We start from the raw sequence: 20,744 nt of genomic DNA, 5'->3' as shown, positions 1-20,744 counted from the left end.
AGCACAGAATGCAGTGCTAATGTATCTTACCGTTCCTTTCTTGGCAGTGTGCCTTGATCCTGTGAGTTAGGCTGCCTGATTCTTCCCCTGGCTGCTGCTGCTTCATTTCTCTATCTGAAGTTGTGATGCAGGAATCCCAGTATTTTTGAACTGTATAAAATTTAAATACTGTTTATGAAAGATTTGGGGTAAAGTTTGGTTTAAATCTGAGTTTAGATTGTTAATACTTTCTTTTCTACTTATTTTCTGCAAATAACTCACCATTTTTTCTTGCCTTATTTTAATCTCATTTCTGCATTAAGCAGAGAATTTGGGAAATACAGAAAAATAGAAGAAATCAGCTGATGTTCCATAACTCAGTGGCAGAATTTTCCATATGATTTGAGCTTGCTTTTTAAGTCACCTTTATATTTTCAAAATCAAAGTTCTAAACTGTTAGTTGACAACATTCTAGAGAGACAAGGGTTTTGCTTTGTCGTATAGTGGTATAATTAATACATTGTTCTGTATTTAAATTTTCTTTCTTCTATTTTTCCCCTCCTTTTTTGATTTTTGACTTGGTTTTCTCATGGGTAGTGTCTTTTAGCCAGAAAAGGTGAGAAGATGATAAAGTATTGTTAACTTTCACCGTTGTTTGTCCTCAATACGTTTGTGGTCATATGCTTACTTAACAGATGGGTGAATAGAAAAGAAAGTGTATCTAGTTTGAGAGGAAACACTATTATACCTCCTCCATGAGTAGAAAGGCTGTATATATACACAAACAGAATGTGTGTGCAAGTGTTTTATTTTCTTGAAATTTTAATATGTTGAAAGATATACAGGAACCTATTTATAGATAGGAAATACTGTGTTTGATAGTGGTAACTTTTATTTTATTTATTTTATTTATGTATTTATTTTTGGTGGTGGTGGTACTGGGGGTGGAACACAGGGGCTTTCTACCTCCGGGCTATACTCCCAGACCTATTATTTGGAAACAAGGTCTCCTAAATTACCGAGAACCTTACTAAGTAACTGAGGCTGGCTTCTAACCTGTGAGATCCTCCTGTCTCAGCCTCCCAAGCGCAGGGATTACAAGCATGCACCACCATGCCCAGCTAGATGGTAACTTTTAAGTCCTCACATTTCTTGATGTATAAAGTCAGATTGGGCCACAATAATTAACATTTTTCTTAGCTATTCTTATATTGAGAAGGCAAGAGCTGGTCAGGGATGGCATATGCAGATAACTCTAGTACTTGGGAAGTACTGGAATAAGAAGTACTAGAATAATTCCAGTACTTCGGAAGTGCTGAGATAAGAGGATCGTAGGCTTGAGGTCAGCCCCAGCAATTCAACAAGGCTTTCAGCAACTTACTGAGACCTGGGAGTGTAGCTTGGGGGTAGAATGTTTCTGAGTTCAATCCTCAGCACCAGAAAAAAGGGGGAGAATTAATGAAGTTAAAGTAAAATGAGTTTGCTAGTTTAAAACTATACCGATGATATGTATGCACTGCAGATTATAAATTTTCTTCAGCCATAGTCTCATATGAACATAATTGTGAATTATGCTCATCATAATTTATGTAGGTAACATAGGTAATGATGGCAAGCAAATGCTTTATTAAACTTCTGCAACTTACAGTCTGAGGGAAAAGTAGTTGATACCGAACAAGGAAAGTGCATGATGCAAAACAACACTAGCCTGGCTAATTGTTGTTACTTTAAAAAGAAAAGCCAAAATCATAATTTTATCTCTTCAGATGTTTGCCAGAGACAGGCATGGTGCCACACACCTATAATGCCAGCACTTGGTTTGAGGACAGCCTCAGCAAGTAGTGAGACCCATCAACCTAGTGAGACCCTGGTTTCAAATAAAAATAAAATAACTCGGAGGTAAAATGCCGTTCTGGGTTCAGTCTCCAGTGCCTTGATGATGACAACGATGACTAGGGCTAGGAGTGTAGCTCAGAGGTGGAATGTTCCTGGGCTCACTCAATCCCCGGTGATGTACGCAAGTGCTCTGTCCCCCCTCTCCATGTTTGACAGGATTGATTATCACATTTAAGTAAAAATATATTTAAATAGACTCCAGAATATTTGAGAAATATCATGCGAATGAAATATTGAAAATCTATACTATATCAAAAGAAATTGGATAGCAGAAAATGATTCACTCATTATTTTATGAAATTAAAAGGGCCCATAGTGCACTTAAGAACTTGCCTGCCCGCCTGTCTGCCTTCTTTCTTGTGAAACACACCATATACCTGTTGTAAAAAATATTTTACTTATGAGTGGTCTAAACTTGATTCACTTGTGAATTCAGTTGATGTCAGTAGACATCTTGTTTTAATGTACATTGTAAATACAGATAAAAACATATGCCTACCTATCTCCTGATCTTTAGATTATGATCAATCACTGAATAATTGATAGCTTACTGGTGCATTTCTGCTGAGAAGTGATCATTTTGATTGCATAATACATTTGTTATGTCATGATTTTTATTGAATTACCCATGATTACAGATAGGATTCCCCCTTTTTTGCAGCAGATAATTCTCAAAATTTTGTGTTAGCCATATATTAGATTATCAGTGGAGATGAATCTTGATAAGTACAGGATGTATATAGTATCCATCTTGGTATAACTTGACACAATTCTTCATATTCATGCTTCTGAAGGCTTATTAAATTATTAGAATTTACTTGGATTGTGACATTCAGAGTTATATATTGAGAACCTTCTACACGCTGTTTTTTTTGTTTGTTTTTGTTTTTTGTTTTTTGTTTGGTGTGTGTGGTACTGTGAATTGCACCCAGGGATATTTCACCTCTGAACTACACCCCTAGCCTATTTATTTTATTTTGAAACTGGGTCTTATTAGGATGTTGAAAGTCTCTACGTTGCTGAGGCTGTCCTTGATCCCCCTGTCTGAGCCTCCTCAGTACTGGTATTACAGGTACACATCACCATGCCCAGCTAACATGATTTTTTGAATTTTCTTAAAAACATCATTTTCTAATTCTTCCCCCACTCTAATAAAGTGTTAAACAGAAATGTGACCGCATATGCATAAAGAGAGGATCAGAATTGTATACTTTATTGGAAATACTTTATTATGTACTGAAGAAACTATTTGATTTTAATTTTTATATGAGCTTAAGAATAACACCTAGGTGGAATGATGCATTCACGTTCTGTGTAAATTGTTGTCCAGGATCAACAAGAACTTGTATTGAATTCTCTTGCTAATGTTTTCTATGTGGGAAAGAGCAGTATTATCTAGCTATGTAATGGTTGATTTGATCTAGTTAGTATTTTTTAAAAGAATTTAAGGTATTTTAATCAACTTTACTTGTTAATCTAATTTTTGCAAAACTTCAAAGCACCTAGGAACAAAATTTATGTTTAAATTTTGAGGGCAGTGACTTGAATTACTGATCATGTTCTTAACCTGTGTTAGATTTCAAAGGGTTCTTTCTGGTTAGCGTATAAAAGCTACTACAAAGGGTGATGGCATTATCATAATGTTTTATTTAATTCATTAACTGTCTCTCTCTAAAGTTATTACCATTTCCATTTTAACCATTAGGTAGATTCCAGTTACACCTTTCTTTGCTTTTCTCTATAAAGTATAAATCTGCATGTATAAACTTCTTTCGTTTTGTAAGATATTCTATATCTATCTTAGAACAGTAGTTTTATTATAATTATATGCTATATAGTGGTACATTTCCAAGATTTCAAAAAGAAATCTTCCCTGTAAGAAAAAAGATTCAGGAACCTAGTTCTGCATCTACATGCAGAACTTTAACTACATCAACCACTAGCTGAGTATTGTGAAATCTGTTTTGTATTTTATTTTCAGATGTTTAAAAATTGAATATCTTATAGGATAAAGTCAAAGAAAACTAGTCAGAAGTAATTCTACTTTCAAAAATTTGGATTATTTGTGCTATTTAAGTTAAACCCACTTTCAGCGTTTCAGGGTTAATGAAAGTACTATGATATTCAGTTATAGATACCTATTTCTTATAAACTACATTTATAAACAGTGTCATTATATGACATTTAATTAGCTCAATAAAGTGAATTAAGTGGGATCCTAAGGAGTAGCACAAAGTTAATTGTATGGAACATTTCAAGTGTGATATAGAAACCATAAGTCCAATAAGCCTTCATTCACAGACTTCACCTCTGCTTATGATCAGTCACTTGTTTATTTTTTATTTTATTTATTTATTTATTTATTTATTTATTTATTTATTTATTTTGGTGGTACTGGGGTTCCTGGAAGCCCTTCTACCTCTGGGCTACACTCCCAGACCTATTTTTATATTTTTGAAACAGGGTCTCTTACGCCAGCGCAGCTGGCTTCAAACCTGCGTGATCCTCCTGTCTCCGCCTCCCAAGCACAGATTACAAGCGTGTGCCACCCCGGCAACTTAATTGTTTATAACTGTAGTTTTGCTTTAAAAGAAAAAATATTTTTCACAAGAGAACCACATTTTTCTATTTAAGAGGAACTAAGTCATATAGAAACTTCAGTTTCTTCTTCATATACTTGTCTATTAACATCATGCTCCGTTATTTTATTCTTTTGGCTTACTATTTATAGTAAAGTGGTGATTACTAACAGGTCTGGAAAATTAGCATGTTTTCCTTAGAGCCTAAGACTAGAATAGTTGTTAAAATCTGGGTTTCAGTTTCAACTTGGCCTGCCACTTAATTTAATTTGTGATATTGGACAGGTTTCATTTTATATCTTTAAGATAAGACCAATGTGTGCTTTGTAGAATTGATTTATAATGATTAGATGGGGTAATGTATAAAAAGTATATAGTGCCTGCCACCTGGTATTTGTAAGCTTTCTACTACCTCTAGCTTCTAGGACTGAGAACCTTTGTCTTAGTGCTAGTGATTGTGTCTGTGGTATCTTTGGTTTGGTTTGGTTTGGTTTTTGTGAGGTGTCTCTGAAAGTACATTACCTGTCATCCTTATCTGAGCAGTATGCTACTTGCTCAGAGCAGGTGTATAGGGCCTAAGTCAGGGTGTGCTGTTTTTGTTTAGGAATTGTTTTAAAGTGTTTATTTTGTCTGGGTGCAGGTGATTCCTAGAGGATTTCTTTTATAACTGTTCTTGAGTAAGGTTGAAGTCAGGTCATAAAAGAGATTTCATGGTACCTAGAAAGCTTATTATGGTGTGTACTATACAGCTTACTTAATTTTCTTTTTCTTTTTTTACAGGAAATTTGGTGAGCGACCTCCACCTAAACGACTCACTAGGTAAGTAATAGATTAGCTTTTCACTTAAATGTACCACATATGTGTAGATTCATTTTAGAAGCTCTGTTAGGTGCTCTTAGAACTTATTCAGATATTTATGTCTATGTCATAAGCTTATTCACATCCTCCATACTCCCCGTTTTTTCTCTCCCTCGAAAAAACAGCTAATTGGGAAAAAGAGGATATAATTCAAAGGGGAAAAAATGAAAGTTGTTCAAGAATTAATCTTATTTCATAACAAAGGTGACAATATAAAGGTTTCTTCTATATATGTTTAGCCAATCACAGTTTGTTGAATACAGGTGAAAAATGAAAGATTCAGCAAATGTTTTAAAAAAAGAATTTTAAATAAAGCACAATTTTTACCCATTTTAAAGAAAACATAAGTCTACCTTTTTAATTTGAATGTAAATCTTATGCTGTTTTCCAACTATATAAATTAATTTTATAGTATATATTGAATTGTAGATATTAAATTTGAAAATGTTAATCTTAAAATGATGACTTTTTTGTGGAACTGGAGATTGAACCCAGGGCATTCTACTTCAGAGCTTCACACCTAGCCCTGCAAAGGATTCCTATTGGGTAGAAGCTGGAGGTGCTGCTAAACACCTCAATGCACTGACTAGCCTCCCACATGCAAAGAATTCCTATTGGGTAGAAGCTGGAAGTGTTGCTAAACATCCTATGATGCTCTGAGTAGCCTCCCACATGCACAGGTTTGAAGCCAGCCTCAGCTACTTAGGCTCTCAGCAACTTAGTGAGACCTTGTTTCCAACTAAAGTATAAAATAGGTCTGGGAGTATAGCCCAGAGGTAGAAAAGCCCCTGGGTTCCACCCCCAGTACCACACACACACACACACACACACACACACACACAAAATTTCATGGAATATAATTTTCATCCAGAGTAGAGTTTCTATCTCAGCATTGCTGACACCTGGACAGTAGGAATCCTTTGGAGAGAACATAATTTTTAATGTTTAATATTTTATTAATAAAGCAAAATTTACTTGTTGAAAGAAGCAGTTTGACAAATTCCTGTTACAGACAACTTGAGACTCTAGTTACTTTTTCAGGAATTTAAAGTATGACAGGAAAGAATAGGAAAATAGGAGTCTTTACTCTGCATTTATCATATACACCTTGAGATTATGTTACTTGCAGGTAGTTACTTCCAGGGCTGGAAGCTAGTTTTATCTTTTAAGTCTTTCTCCAGATTTCTTAAAATGTAATTATCTGCTATCACTTTCACTATATGAAATGGTATTTGCATTAAGCTTTTATATTTAGTTTTAAGTTTACAAATGCCAATTTTGAAGGTTTCTTACAATTTGACTCCATCTTGTCAGCCTTGTTCACTGCCATAGGTTGTGTTAGAATCTTGTTGAGTTCATTTCTGTTCCTAACTGCTACTTATTTATTGCGAGACCATGAGAAAGCTAGTCAAGGTGGTATTAATAGTACTTTTTGTATTGTGGTCTTGACTGCACTACTCTCAAGCCTTGAAATGCCCCATTCTCTCCTCTCAACACATCCTTGTTCCTCTTCCTTCAGAGTTTAGATTTTCCCAGTGCATAGCCCTTTATCACCTGACCCCGCTTCTTTACATGGATACCCTCTTATTTTGGTGATTTATGTACACAACTCGTTGGAATCATATATGTTATTACTATTTGGACTTTGAGTTCCTTTTTAGTAGTGCAGATTAGTTCTTTATTTTCTGGTTTTATTTGCCTTGCTTTATAGATAATAGTTTTTTTTTCAGTCAATAAGTACAGGTGCTAGCCTCTAGATTATCCCTTTGAATCCCAACATTACCCTGTGCTAGGTGACAGCATTATAACCTACCTCTTCTGTCATCTCATTTTACATTTGTCTTTTATTATAAGAGAATAGCATTTAAATTTAATGAAAGTATTTCTCTGTGATTATCTTTGAGGTTTTTTGACTTTAGTTTGATATGTACAGCATCTCAAGAATTGGGATTCTGCTGATATGGAACTGTTAAAATTAGATCTGTAGAGCTTGCTTTCTTTATAATGCTTGACAAGGTGATTTGTTGAGTAAATGTATTTAAGATATTCAATTTCTTATAGAACATTTGCTTAATAAGTATGTAGTCAGAATAGTTTGTATGTGACTTACTATTTCAATATTAATAGTTTTTAACTGTTAGTATTTATTAAATTTTATGTATTTAACAATAATCTTTAGATAATTATATATTTGCAAGTAAATCCTGGCCCTTTCTTGATACTTATGTAAGATTGTCATTTAGGATCAAGTATTAACAAATTGGGTGACATAATGTTTTATTATGGCTTTTGTATTCAGTAAAAAAAAAAAAAGAACACTGATTCTAATAGCTGGAGGAGGGAAGAAAATAAGATTGTTATAAATTATTTAAAGCCATTTTAGCAGTGTGTTAGCTGTAGTGATTCTAGAAGTTATAACTGTGGTTTGATTCACATGATAAATCCCCAAAAATGAGGAAGTTTCTTCTAAAAGAATAAATTATGTAGTTGATGATAACCAGTATTTATTGTCCCATTGTATACTGTTTTATAAAATTGGCTCAAGGATTTGCTTGGCTTTATTGTTTTTATCCTTATTTTTTGTTGTTGTTTTTGTCTTTAGATTTGCTTGTTTAGAAAGTATTTATAAGCATTTCTCTTATTAGAGCATAGTAAACAAGAAAAAAAGATTACATCAAAAATTATAACAGTAATATTTGTATTTTATTTTAGAGAAGCCATGAGAAATTATTTAAAAGAGAGAGGGGATCAAACAGTACTTATTCTTCATGCAAAAGTTGCACAGAAGTCATATGGAAATGAAAAAAGGTAAGATTACCTTTTTTTCTGGTAGGTAGTTAATTGAAGTAAGCTCATAATTTTTTAAATGATGTAATGTTCAAGTCTGAGTATATTTTCTGTTACCAATTTAATTTGCTCAGTAAAAGTGAAAAAAAGGGAGATTGGTTTCATAAGGGGAGAACCAAAGTGATTTATGGCATACTCAAGTCAGGAAATTTTAGTAAAAGTCATCTGGCTAAATCCCTGATTTTACAGAATGAAATAATTCATAATTTTTTGGGGGGTGGGGGGCTGTTTTTCAAGTATTTCAATGATGCATTAGTTCATTCACCAGAAAGCTTTCCTTTTGGTGGAAATGTAGTTTACTTATATACAAATGCAACCACCATCTCCATTTTAAAAATGAAAGGGCTAAAGAAGCAAATTCAGATCCTAAAACTTTCTCAAGCTCAGTTTGAATTGAGCTATAGAACTGTTGTCAACAAAAGAGCTCCTGGCCCTCTTGGATTTGGACCCTGTGCCTGTTCTTGAGATTGTGTAAAAACTGCCTTCAGCAGAAGTGGTGGCATGGCATGTACCTTTAGCCTTCAGAAGGCTGAGACGGGAGGGTCACTTGAGCCCACGAGCTGTAGGCCAGCATGGGCAGAGACCCCGTCTCAGAACAGGTGTGTGTGTGTGTGTGTGTGTATGTGTGTGTGTGTGGTGGATGTGCATGCGTGTGTGTGTGCACGCGTGCGCTCATTGTATAATTCAGTGGTATAACACTTGCCTAGCATGTGGAAAGCCCCAGGTTCAGTCCCCAGCATGCAAAAAAAAAAAAAAAAACAAAACAAAAAGAAAAGAAACCACATTTATATTCTCATGCCACCTGAATGTGGGCACTACAGAAATTATCTATAGAGCTGATTAGCCAAAATTGTGGTTCCAGGGATAGGACTCATGACCTAACAAATGCCAAGCAAGTGCTGTGCCAATGAGGTGCATCTCTAGTTCAATCAGTATTTTCTTTTCGGTGAGGAGACCAGTGCCTGGGAATGAATCTAGCACGTGGGAACCATGTGCTGAAGTTGTAGCTAGAGCTACAGCTAGAGTTTTTTGCACTTGGTTCTTCGAATTCTCTTGTTAATAGTTATCTTGAGTATTGTCTTTCAGACAGCATTTTTTGGTTATGCATTTCATAGATAAAGATAGGCTTATAGGGAAAGTGTACAGGTTTTTTTGTTCTTCTTGTTTTTATTGACCAGAAAGGCACCAATCTAAAGTGGGAGAAGGAATCAAAGTGCATGCTTGTTGGGGGTTGTGTTAAAAGGAATCGGTGAAATCTGAGTTTGTGACATAAAGGATACTTTCAGCATATACATGAGTAGGGAAAATATAATTATTTTACATACTAAAAGAAAATAACAAAGTTCCAAGTGTTCTTTTTTATTCATTGTTATTTAAGTTGACTAAATTTCTGGTGGTTTTATTTTACTTTACTAGTAAAATGTGGTCACCAACTTGGAGTTAAGTATAGGAAGAACTTGGTGTTTATAGTTTGGGATATAAGAAACCAAATTAATAGCCGGGTGTGGTGACACACACACTTGTAATCCCAGTATTTGGGAGGCTGAGACAGGAGGATTGTGGTTCGCAGCCAGCCTTAGCTACTTAGTGAGGCCCTGTTTCAAATAAAGAATAAAATATAGGGCTAGGGGTATAGCTTGGAGGTAGAATGCTCCTGGGTTCCATCCCCAGTACTACAAAAAAGAAAAAAGGAAAAAAAGGAAACCAAATTAAGGTAGTTGTTCTTTTTGAGGAAATTAATCTTTATTATTCAGTATTTTTTCTTTTAAATAATGAAGTTTAGTATGTACACATAGCATGTTTATTTTTAAGCAAAACAGGGAGTCACCACCATCATTACTAAAGAAGTACTTGAAAGGCCAGCAGCTCTCTTAGTGGATCTTCAGTAGAAATGGCTTCCCTATCATCTCCAGTCATCCAAGTGCCTTACCATTATTTAAAAAGTAGGCATGTCATAGTCCCTGCTCTGTGAGTAAGGAAACTAAAGATCAGAGACTGGAACATGGTCAGGTTCATGTTAGTTTAGGCTCTTTTGGAGCCAGAGTAACTATTTTCCTATACTTTTTTGCATTGTTAAAATTTCCAAAGTTAACTTCATTATTTTCAATAAAGAAAGAAACCCATAAAATTTACTTGATTAAAAAAAATTACTACTACCATCTCTAAGAGCAGTCTCTGATACTAAGCCAGTCCTCAGCTGCCTGCCAAGTTCTGCTGAGGCTTTGAGGACTAAATGACTGTCTAGTCCTTACTTGCTGGAGAGCGTGGATGGTGGAAAGAGGAAGATATGCTGGCTTTCTCGCCCATCAGGTTCAGACTTTGCTAACGAGCTGCTAAAGCACAAGACGTTGTTGACTTGGGGACATGACCTCAGAACAGGCACAGGGTCCAAATGTAATATTCTCATATTGCACTCAATAATGTAAAATAATAATTCACTGTCTTTTGACCATAGCTTCGGTGAGTGATGCTCAAAGTGTTCAGTCAGGAAATTTTATTCAAAAGGTTGTTCTTGATATTAACTTTGTGCCTAAAAACTAATGATTATTTGCATAACACATCCATTATTCCTTTAAAGTTAGTTGTTAGTTTTAATTTTTTGACTAATAAAAGGCCTTCCCAGGTTATAAAATTTTCCCTTTTTTTGTGGCACTGGGAATTGAGCCCATAGGCATTCTACCTCCAACCTACACCTTGAACCTCATTTTATTTTCTTTTTAATTTGGAATTCCAAATTAAACCTTGCTAGGTTGATGAGAGTCTCACTGCTTGCTGAGGCTGTCCTTAAACCTTTGTTCCTCCCACCTCAGCCTCACAAGTACTGGGATTGCAAGTGTGGGCTAAAAATAAACTTTTAAAAACTTTTTTAAACATAGAAACATTGAGCTTTGTTTTAAAGTAAGGAATTAGCAGTAGTAATACTGTTGGTGTTGAGGTAGCAATAAAGCCATCTAGATACTTAAACTGTGGTTTCTGAAGTCATATTAAGAGCTATGTTAATTGCAGTAACTGGTGTACAAAAAGTCACCAGAGGGCAATAGTTTGTAAAGGTAATCAGATCATGTAAATGATAGTAGTTTGGGTTTTGTCCAACCACATTTATCTTATGTATTGAGCTGAGTAAAAAGACGTTTTTCCATCTGTAAGATTTTTTTCAAATCTCACGATTTTAGGAAAAAGTTGTTAATCGTTCTCTGAAAATAAAGACTTGGTTGTTTGAACTATAAAATCTTAATGTGTGCATATCGCCACCAAGTGGCAGAGAAAAGCATCGTTTGTCACAGTCCTTAGAGGTACTGGGAAAGGTGAGAAAATAAAGGCAACCTTGTTTCATGGAGTTTTATAGTAGCTGTTGAACTTTGCATGCTAACCTAGCAGTCTGACTTCATACTGAATGTTTAGTTCATGTTCACACAGACCCAAATTTAAAAATTTGCCAGTTTCACATATCATTATAGAGTTGTATTTTAATATTTCTTTTCTTAAGTATAATGGAAGTGAAAAATTGATTCACTGTTTTTTAGGAGGTAGAAATATTGGGATATTTAAGATACGATTTTATTAGCACCTTATAGAAATAAACTTAATTAGGTTCTGTTGTCTGGATTTTCTGTTTTCTTGTATCAGCTTTTTGAATAGTTACAGGGTTGATATAGAAGCACCGGGCTAGCTCATAGGCTTCTGAAGAGCCTTCATTTTTCTTAACATTTATTACATGATTGAAAAGCTCTTTGAAGACAGAACCTTAGATCAATGTTTTGAGTAAAGAATTTTTTTATCTGCTTGCCTAATTTTATAGTTAGATTTATGCATATTGACATAGCACCAGTGCTCATTATTTTCTTTAAGCCTTCTCTATGTTGTTCAGATATGAAATAAAAGTACATTTTGAAATAACTCTTTGTGATTTAACTACTACAATTGGTATACTCTGCTCAGTTCTTTGAACTTTATAGGGAGTTTGCTGCTTTACTAAGGTATCTTAATATGTGTGTCCCAATAAAATACTAACAGGAGTCAAGTTTCCAAAACTGACGCCTTCTCAGCCTCCTAAGAGTATGCCAGCCTAGGGATTTGAGTCCGTGCCAGGGTAAGCATTGGGTGGCTCCCAGCATTAGAAGCCAGAAAGATCCCTGGTGCACACTCAAACTGAACCAACTCCAAAACTAGCCAGCCAATGCAGGCATCCCTCCAAACTTGGAGTGACCTGGAGCTGAGCCCACTACCTTGGCTGTGACCTTTATATCCATGGCCTCCGTGCAAGAATGCAGGCATGAAAGCTCTTCTTCTTTCTGTTGGTTTGCGTAAATATGAGAATATTGCAGAGGCTTTCCTGCTTACTCTTGTTTGATCTCTAGAGACCACTTGGTCTACTCACCATTTGCCCCTGGCTTCATGTTGATCCCACTCCTCCTCTCAGCTGCTCTGGTGTTTTTTTCCACGCCATAAGTCATAATTCCTTTTCGGAGCCTTTGCGCTTGCTTCCCCTCTGTTGCACTGCACCACCCCAGGCAGCCCAAGGCTTCAGATAGGGACTTGTGTTCACCTCCTTAGGGATGCTTTACTTGGCCACCCCAGGTGGTTTACATTTCAAGTACCTCATCCCTGCTTTATATTTTTTTAACCTCAGTATTTATTCCCAGCTACCAGTATACACATAAACTTAATCATTTATCTTGTGTGTGTGTGTGTGTGTGTGTGTGTGTGTGTGTGTGTGTGTGTGTGGTACTGGGGTTTCTGGAAGCCCTCCTACCTCTGGGCTACACTCCCAGACTTATTTTATATTTTTATTTGGAAACAGATCTCGTAAACCAGCACAACTGGCTTCGAACCTGCGCAATCCTCCTGTCTCAGCCGCCCAAGCGCAGGGATTACAAGCGTGCGCCACCACGCCCAGCCTCATTTATCTTTTTTATTGCCTTTCTCATTAGGTGTGAAGACAGGAATTTTGTCTGATTTGGTTTTTGTTTGATTTTACTGCTGTATTCCCAATGTCTGGTACACATTGGATATACAATAAATACTTTGAAGAACTAATGAACCTTAAATATCCTGAGCTCACTTCTTAGAAGTTATATGTAAATGGCTTCTAAAGTTAGGTTTGAGAAAAGTTATATATTTTGAGTTGGTTCAGTAAATGTCATTGTAGACACTGAGAGGAAAACAAGAAAGAAATTGATATTACTTACCTTCAGGAAATACTGAGAGCCAGGTCCAGTCTGCTGGTGTCTGTGTGTGCATGTGTATGTGTGTATACATACATACAAACAGCTTATTCTTTTATTCTGCGCTCTGGCATTCTACCTCTGAGTCATACTCCGTGTGTGTGTGTGTGTGTGTGTGTGTGTGTGTGTGTGTGTGTGTGTTACTAGGGATTAAGCCCAGGGGCATTCCACCTCTGAGCTCCATCCCTAGCCCAATATTTTATTCTTAATTTTTTTTTTTTTTTTTTTTTGTGGTACTGGGGTTCCTGGAAGTCCTTCTACCTCCGGGCTACACTCCCAGACCTATTTTATACTTCATACTTTTTTATTTGGAAACAGGGTCTCTTAAGCCAGCACAGCTGGCTTCGAACCTGCGCAATCCTCCTGTCTCCGCCTCCCAAGCGCAGGGATTACAAGCTTGCGCCACCACGCTCAGCTATTTTATATAAAAGTTTATTGTAGATGTCTGTTTAACATTTGAAGGTTTTAAGCAATAATAGGTTATATGCCCATAGTTCCCCAATGTGTGCGAGTATTTTCCCACACTTGGCCACTCCCTATTGTTTTCTTATAATAGACCCACATTATCATTGCATTTATACTCTTCTTTCTCACTCTCTTTTTAAAGTAAGATTAACAAAATTAAGAAACTCTTCTCTATACTTAAAACTATACAAAAGGTAGAAATTAACATGAGAGCTGTTTCTTTAAAGAAAGGAAGAAACCTATTTCTTTGAGTAATTAAAGATAATTCCTAGGTGTTTATTGTGCACCTAGTTTATGCATTTATATTACTTACCTGGCTACTGTTAAGAGTTTTTGTTTTCAGGCCCTTCGGAAAGACATGATACAAATGTTTTAATGAATGTGTACGTCAGCAGGTATAATTAAGCAAAAGTGAATTACACCCTACCTAAGAATTGGATTTATGGTCTGAACTATATAAAATATGGGCTTGAGCTAGACTTTGAAATAGTTTTTTTTTTTAATTGCTAGAGAGAAGATAAAAAGGAAATTATTATAAGTGGGAAGAATTCATGAGAGAGGTTTTTGGCAACTAGCAAAACAAAACTGTTGATGGTCTATAAGTTGGAAGAATGCAGTGCATTGTTCTTTCAACATGAACTATTTCTTAGTTATTACAGTGCGCCAGGTGCTGAGGGTACTAGACATAAAGCATAGCCAAGCTCTTACAGAGCTCATGCCTCAGGGTGCCATTTTGCCTTCACTCTTCAGTTACTTAGTTTCTTTTTTTTTGTTGTTTGTTTGTTTTTGGTGGTACTGGGGTTCCTGGAAGCCCTTCTACCTCCGGGCTACACTCCCAGACCTATTTTATATTTTTGAAACAGGGTCTCTTATGCCAGCGCGGCTGGCTTCGAACCTGCGCGATCCTCCTGTCTCCGCCTCCCAAGTGCAGGGATTATAAGTGTGCGCCACCACGCCCGGCAAGTTACTTAGTTTTATTAATATTTTGAAAGTTTTTACTCGGGACATTGCTTAGTGATGTCTTCCAGGGTAATTGCCAAAGTTAAATGTAATATCCATAACAATAACAGCATTAACAATTATTTTATTTTGAGTAGACCTTAATTAGTCATCACAGATTTCTGTGATGGTATATCATGGTTTACATATGGGATTTGTTGGCCTCCAGTAGTTCAAAACTTTGAACTGTGTGAAAATGTAAAGAGTAGCTCTCTGCTCTAAGAGGTATCTAGTTTAACTGATTACCATAACTTTAATATTTTTCTTGAGTAGATATGAGTCTTGATTTCCATCCTTAGACATGAATATTTTCATTACAAAAGGTGTCACCAAAATTTGTCCTAAGGAGACTAATTGCATTTCAGTATTATTTTGTTTTTGTGCATTCAAGAAAAGAAAATGTCTTGGATTTAATTATTTCGTGTTCAGGGATTTATTTCCCCCAATTATTTTTCAGGTTTTTTTGCCCTCCTCCTTGTGTGTATCTTATGGGCAGTGGATGGAAGAAAAAAAAAGAACAAATGGAACGTGATGGTTGTTCTGAACAAGAGTCTCAACCGTGCGCATTTATTGGAATAGGAAATAGTGACCAAGAAATGCAACAGCTGAACTTGGAAGGAAAGGTAAGTCAAGACGTTGGTTCCCTATAAAGGGGGACCAGGCACTTAAATAGAGTTTTCATATTCATTTTTGTCATGTTGAGTTTTAAATGGCTATTAATGGCAGTTATATATAAATCAGAACCAGAAATACTTGTCTAAATAAATACTTTGGGTTTCATCAATGATTTGTGAGGCCTGTGCTGTTAATACCTAAAGGTGGCACAATGGAAATTTCTGTTTGAGGCCAATAAACTTGTCCTGACAGGATTGTGATACTTAAATATTAATGAAAATGCACTGCTTAGTAATAATTTACTCTTGATCTTGGCCTTCTACTAGAAGCATCAACATAGGCAAATTCTTAGAAGAATTTATCTGAATATATTGTAATTTACACATATTGTGATTTACATACATATATCACTATAGACAAGAATAGCTACAGTTAGAGCTATTCAAACTTTCAGATGGTTTTATTCAACCAATTTGCTGGAGAAAAAACTATCAACTAATTTTCTTAATTGTATTTTTGAATTTATTTATGTATTTATTTTTGCAGTACTGGGGATGGAACCCAGGGGCATTCCATCACTGAACTACACCACAGCCCTATTTTTTATTCTTTATTTTGAAATATGGTCTCAATGAGTTGCAAAGGGCCTCACTAAATAGCTGAGGCTTTCCGCAAGCCCTGATCCTCCTGTCTCAACCTCCCAAATGCTGGGATTACAAGCATGCACTACCATGCTCAGCTTGTATTTTTTGAATTTAAGAAGCAGTAACTGTCAATCTGCATCTTTAATACTGAAAAATAATTCTTTATTCATTGAGAATTATTTTCCTTAATATTAAAATTTAGAAAATGGTTATCTCAATAACTACATCAATGTCTTTTTTTTTTTTTTTTTTTTGCAGTACTGGGAATGAAACCCAGGGGCATTCTACCTCTGAGCTACACCCCCAGCCCTATTTTTTAGTCTTTTTATTTTTTCTATTTATTTACTTATTTTTTATTTATTTATTTATTTATTTTGGTGGTACTAGGGATAGAACCCTTCTACCTCTGGGCTACACTCCCAGACCTATTTTTTATATTTTTTTTTATTTGGAAACAGGGTCTCTTAAGCCAGCACAGCTGGCTTCGAACCTGAGCGATCCTCCTTTCTCCGCCTCCTAAGCGCGGGGATTACAAGCGTGCGCCACTACACCTGCCTAGCCTTTATTTTTGAAACAAGGTCTCACTGAGTTGTGAAGGACCTCCCTAAGTAGCTAAGGCTGTCCGCAAACTGTGATCCTCCTGTCTCAGCCTTCCAAATGCTAGGATTACAAGTGTGTACCACCCAGCACAAATGTCTTTTAAAATAATGCATTAAAAAAACTATTTCCTTATCAGTAAGTCTTTGTTGAATCAAAATATTTACTCTGTTAAATTTGGTACTGTAGATGAGGCTGTGGAGTAGCAGGAGGGTGGTCCCTTAGGGAATCTGTGCTCTAAATTCACTTTTATTTGTTTTAACAGAGTTTGTGCTAAGAAGCCTTAAATCATCCTTTTTCAAATCTGATTATTTGTATGCCATTTGCATTTTTGTGTAGTATCTTTATTAGTAAGACTTGTTGACTATTGATTTTAAATTAGGTTTGGGACAATACTTATTTCAATAAAGAATATTAATCTTAGAAAATAGAGCAGTAATAACATTTGAGCTAAAATAATACATTTAAGTGGCTGAGCGTGGTGGTGCTACCTTGTAATTCCAACATTCTGGAGGCTGAGACAGGAGGATCGGGGTTTGTGGACAGCCTCAGGTACTTAGTGAGGCCCTTTGCAACTCAGTGAGACCCTGTTTCAAAATAAAGAATAAAAACTAGGGCTGGGGATGTAGCTCAGAGGTAGAATGCCCCAGGTTTCCATCCCCAGTACCACCCCCCCCAAAAAAAACCAATACATTTAAGTTCTGAGTCTAATAGATCTTAGCTATGTCTCATCTGTGTTTCTGGTATATAGAAAGCCCCAGAGTTATATGGCTATAAGCTGCTGGCCTAGACAATGAGTGAGTACAATCAGCTTCTTTCTGAAGCCAGGGAGTCTAGTCTAGGTTAACTGTTGAACTGTTTTAGTTCACCTTATTACTCACTCCAGCTAGTTCTGGCTTCTTACCCTAAATTTTAATTTCCTGGGAGATAATATCACATAAACAACCAGTAGTGCCATGTTTAAATTCTGTACCTCAGTCGTGCGTGGTGGCGCACGCTTGTAATCCCCGCACTTGGGAGGCGGAGACAGGAGGATCGCACTGATTTGAAGCCAGCCACACTGGCTTAAGAGACCCTGTTTCCAAATAAAAATATAAAATAGGTCTGGGAATGTAGCCCGGAGGTAGAAGGGCTTCCAGGAACCCCAGTACCACCAAATAGATACATACATACATACATACATACATACATACATACTGTACCTCAGCATGAAGACTTACCTACTACCGTCTATTATTGTTTTCTAATCCTCTACCATTATATTTTTTTCCTCATAGCCTGGATATTGGCAGAAGAGAATGCCTAAGAGAGTTATCATTTACTGTTTAAAATACCTGTTGTTAGGGCAGTGCAGTTTTATATGTTAATACTTAATGTTAATGAAAAATGCTATTAGAGTAGTCTATATCAAGTAAGACTGATTTAGAGTTCATAGAAGGCAGTCCAGACAGAAAGAACAGTATAATCCCATGCTTGGCGCATAACGGTACAAGAACATGGTTTAGTACAGGTGAGCACGATGTTCTGACCATGGAACGCTGATCTCCAAAAGGCTCCTTTGCTTCTGTCTGCCTCACTTGACATCCATTCATGAAAGGAAATATTTTTTCAGTAGACTATTCATTGAAAATACAATTAGTCATTACCAAAAAATAGAGGATATTTATTTTGCATTATTTGGTGTTCATATTAATTTTAAATATATAGTACAATAAAATTCTAGTGTGGTTTAATAATATGTTGAATCTGTAATTTCATTTAATAATGTATTCAATTTGTTAAACATTCTTTTTTCCCAAATTTATGTTTTATATAGTTGTAGCTAGGTAAGCTATGAAATGAGACTTACTTATCTAATTAGCACTCTTGCAGTCTTCTTATTTCAAAATGTTGCATACTCTTGTTACCTTTGTTTTGTTTCTATAATTCACATATTTCTATAATATATTTTTGTAGCAATAGATGTTGGTATTCTTTATATCAGAACAATACTTTATTGCCAAAAAATTTTGCTTTCAGAGAGGCAAATCTCCAGCTCAGTTTAAGTTAAACAATGTTGATCATGCCTGGAGAGATTATTATTTGCCTTTTTTTTTTCTTTAGAGTTCAGTTATCTCATTTATTTTAACCTTTTAGTATGGCCAAATAATGTAACTTACTTTCTATTTTCTTATTTTTTAAAGTCCTAATATTTACTGAGTCAATGATTTTTTCATTTTATTTGAGTAGTTTGTAGATCTCAGCTTTACAGCCAGCCTCAGCTTCTTAGTGAGGTCCTTTGCAACTCAGTGAGACCCTGTTTCAAAATATAAAGAATAAAAAATAGGGCTAAGCGTGTAGCTCGAAGGTAGAATGCCTCTGGGTTCCATCCCCAGTATTGCAAAAACAAAAAAGGTACTTAATACTGTATTAAGCATATATTTACCCTGCCTGGAAAAGCATGTCAGTATTTTAGGCTCCTCCCTAACTCACAGGGATCTAGAGACTAGGAAAGGTTTATTTATATTTATTTATTTATTTATTTATTTATTTATTTATTTATTTATTTATTTATTTGGTACTGGGGTTCCTGGAAGCCCTTCTACCTCCAGGCTACACTCCCAGACCTATTTTTATTTTTTGAAACAGGGTCCCTTAAGCCAGTGCGGCTGGCTTCGAACCTGCGCAATCCTCCTGTCTCCGCCTCCTAAGCGCAGGGATTACAAGCGTGCGCCACCACGCCCGGCTAGGAAAGGCTTTAGAACTGTTGTATAATTGAAGTTAGCAGCATTTAACAGTGTCCTTGTTGTTTGATGAGTCCTGTACATCTTACCTACTGTGTTCTCAATTATCAGAACTTATAATTCCTTATCATTTGCTCTAGTACCTTTATATTCAGTTCTCTTGGTAATATAATATGAATGATCCCATTAGACCAAAGTTAACCATTAATCCAATAGTTCAAATATACTCTTATAGGCTCTTTCTGGTTTAAAATATTTTATAATCATCCCGTTTTCCTTAGGTTTATAAGTGGTTATTTTAGCATTCGGCTACCTAAAGAAAAACATCATATGTGCTATTTTGAGAAGGACTACTGCTAACATTTTTTATTAATTTTGTTGGATTCTGATAGTTGTATCTTTTCTTTGTAGGAAGACAATCATCAATTATTTTTAACAACAAAAATCCCATTTTTAAAATATTGCCAGAACATTTGAGTGCTAATTCTGTGAAACAGATGAAGAGTTCTGTAAAACAAAACAAAAAAGCTTTAATTTTTTAAAAAATCTTTTGTTTGTGACTGAAACTCTGGGAATTTAAAATTAACATCTTTGCTCATAAGCTTCTTAGAGACACCAGAAAAGGTTTCAGGCTGTGTTCTATCCATGTTGTTCTGCTGTGCTTGTCCAAGTGAACCTTTATGAGCGTGCTGCCATCCAATTTCACTTGAACTGTCTTGCCTACAATCTCATTTGGAAAAACCAAGGCCTCCAGGATCATATCCTGCCCGTCTGGCATCGTGCAGCTTCTGGGACACTTAGCTTGTTTTACGTACAACTTTTTCAAGTTAGCTTAGGCAGAACTTTCCTGAGGAGTAAAGACCACATGTATCACTGAACAACTTCTCTATATCACATACTAGCTAGACTTGGATTTTCTGGAAGGGTTTCAGTTGAGAAATCTGAATAAAGACTAGGATAACGGCTTTCCAACCACTACTAACTTCAGCTTTCCTTCTGCTCTCATATTCATTTCCCATGGCTGAGCCTCGAGAGCCTAGTTCCAGAGGTTCCCAGGAGAAGATGAGGCATACCTCTTGCTTGAGCTTGGCATATGCCCCTACATTGGTTTTGCTTATTTGTATGTGGTTTTTTGGTGTGGAGATTGAACCCATGGGGATCTACCACTGAGCTACATCCTCATCCCTTTTGATTTTTTTGAGACACAGTCTTGCTAACTTGCAGTCCTCCTGCCTCAGCCTCCCAAATTGCTGAGTTTACAGGACTACCTCTTTGCCATGCCAGTATTTGTAGGTGGTAGACTTGATATATGGAAGG

General features: G+C 36.0%; 1 protein-coding gene across 4 annotated transcripts in view; it reads left to right on the top strand.

Annotated features, from left to right (window-relative positions):
- Nucleotides 1-20,744, top strand: part of RBPJ (recombination signal binding protein for immunoglobulin kappa J region) — a gene marked incomplete at its 3' end in the record, with an annotated part of 85,088 nt that overhangs the window by 48,953 nt on the left and 15,391 nt on the right. For 2 of the 4 annotated variants that reach the window (XM_080697471.1, XM_080697472.1), the window contains exons 2-4: nt 5,235-5,273; nt 8,025-8,120; nt 15,306-15,471. In XM_080697471.1, the coding sequence (XP_080553597.1) occupies nt 5,235-5,273; nt 8,025-8,120; nt 15,306-15,471 (301 nt within the window). Of the gene's footprint in view, nt 1-5,234; nt 5,274-8,024; nt 8,121-15,305; nt 15,472-20,744 lie in introns of those variants that run through there. The other 2 variants (XM_080697473.1, XM_080697474.1) reach the window with 2 other exon arrangements.

Source organism: Muscardinus avellanarius (assembly GCF_963383645.1).
Source record: "Muscardinus avellanarius genome assembly, chromosome: 6".
Taxonomy (NCBI): domain Eukaryota; kingdom Metazoa; phylum Chordata; class Mammalia; order Rodentia; family Gliridae; genus Muscardinus; species Muscardinus avellanarius.
Note: the sequence above shows the minus strand (reverse complement) of the source record. Positions and strands in the feature narration are given on the sequence as shown.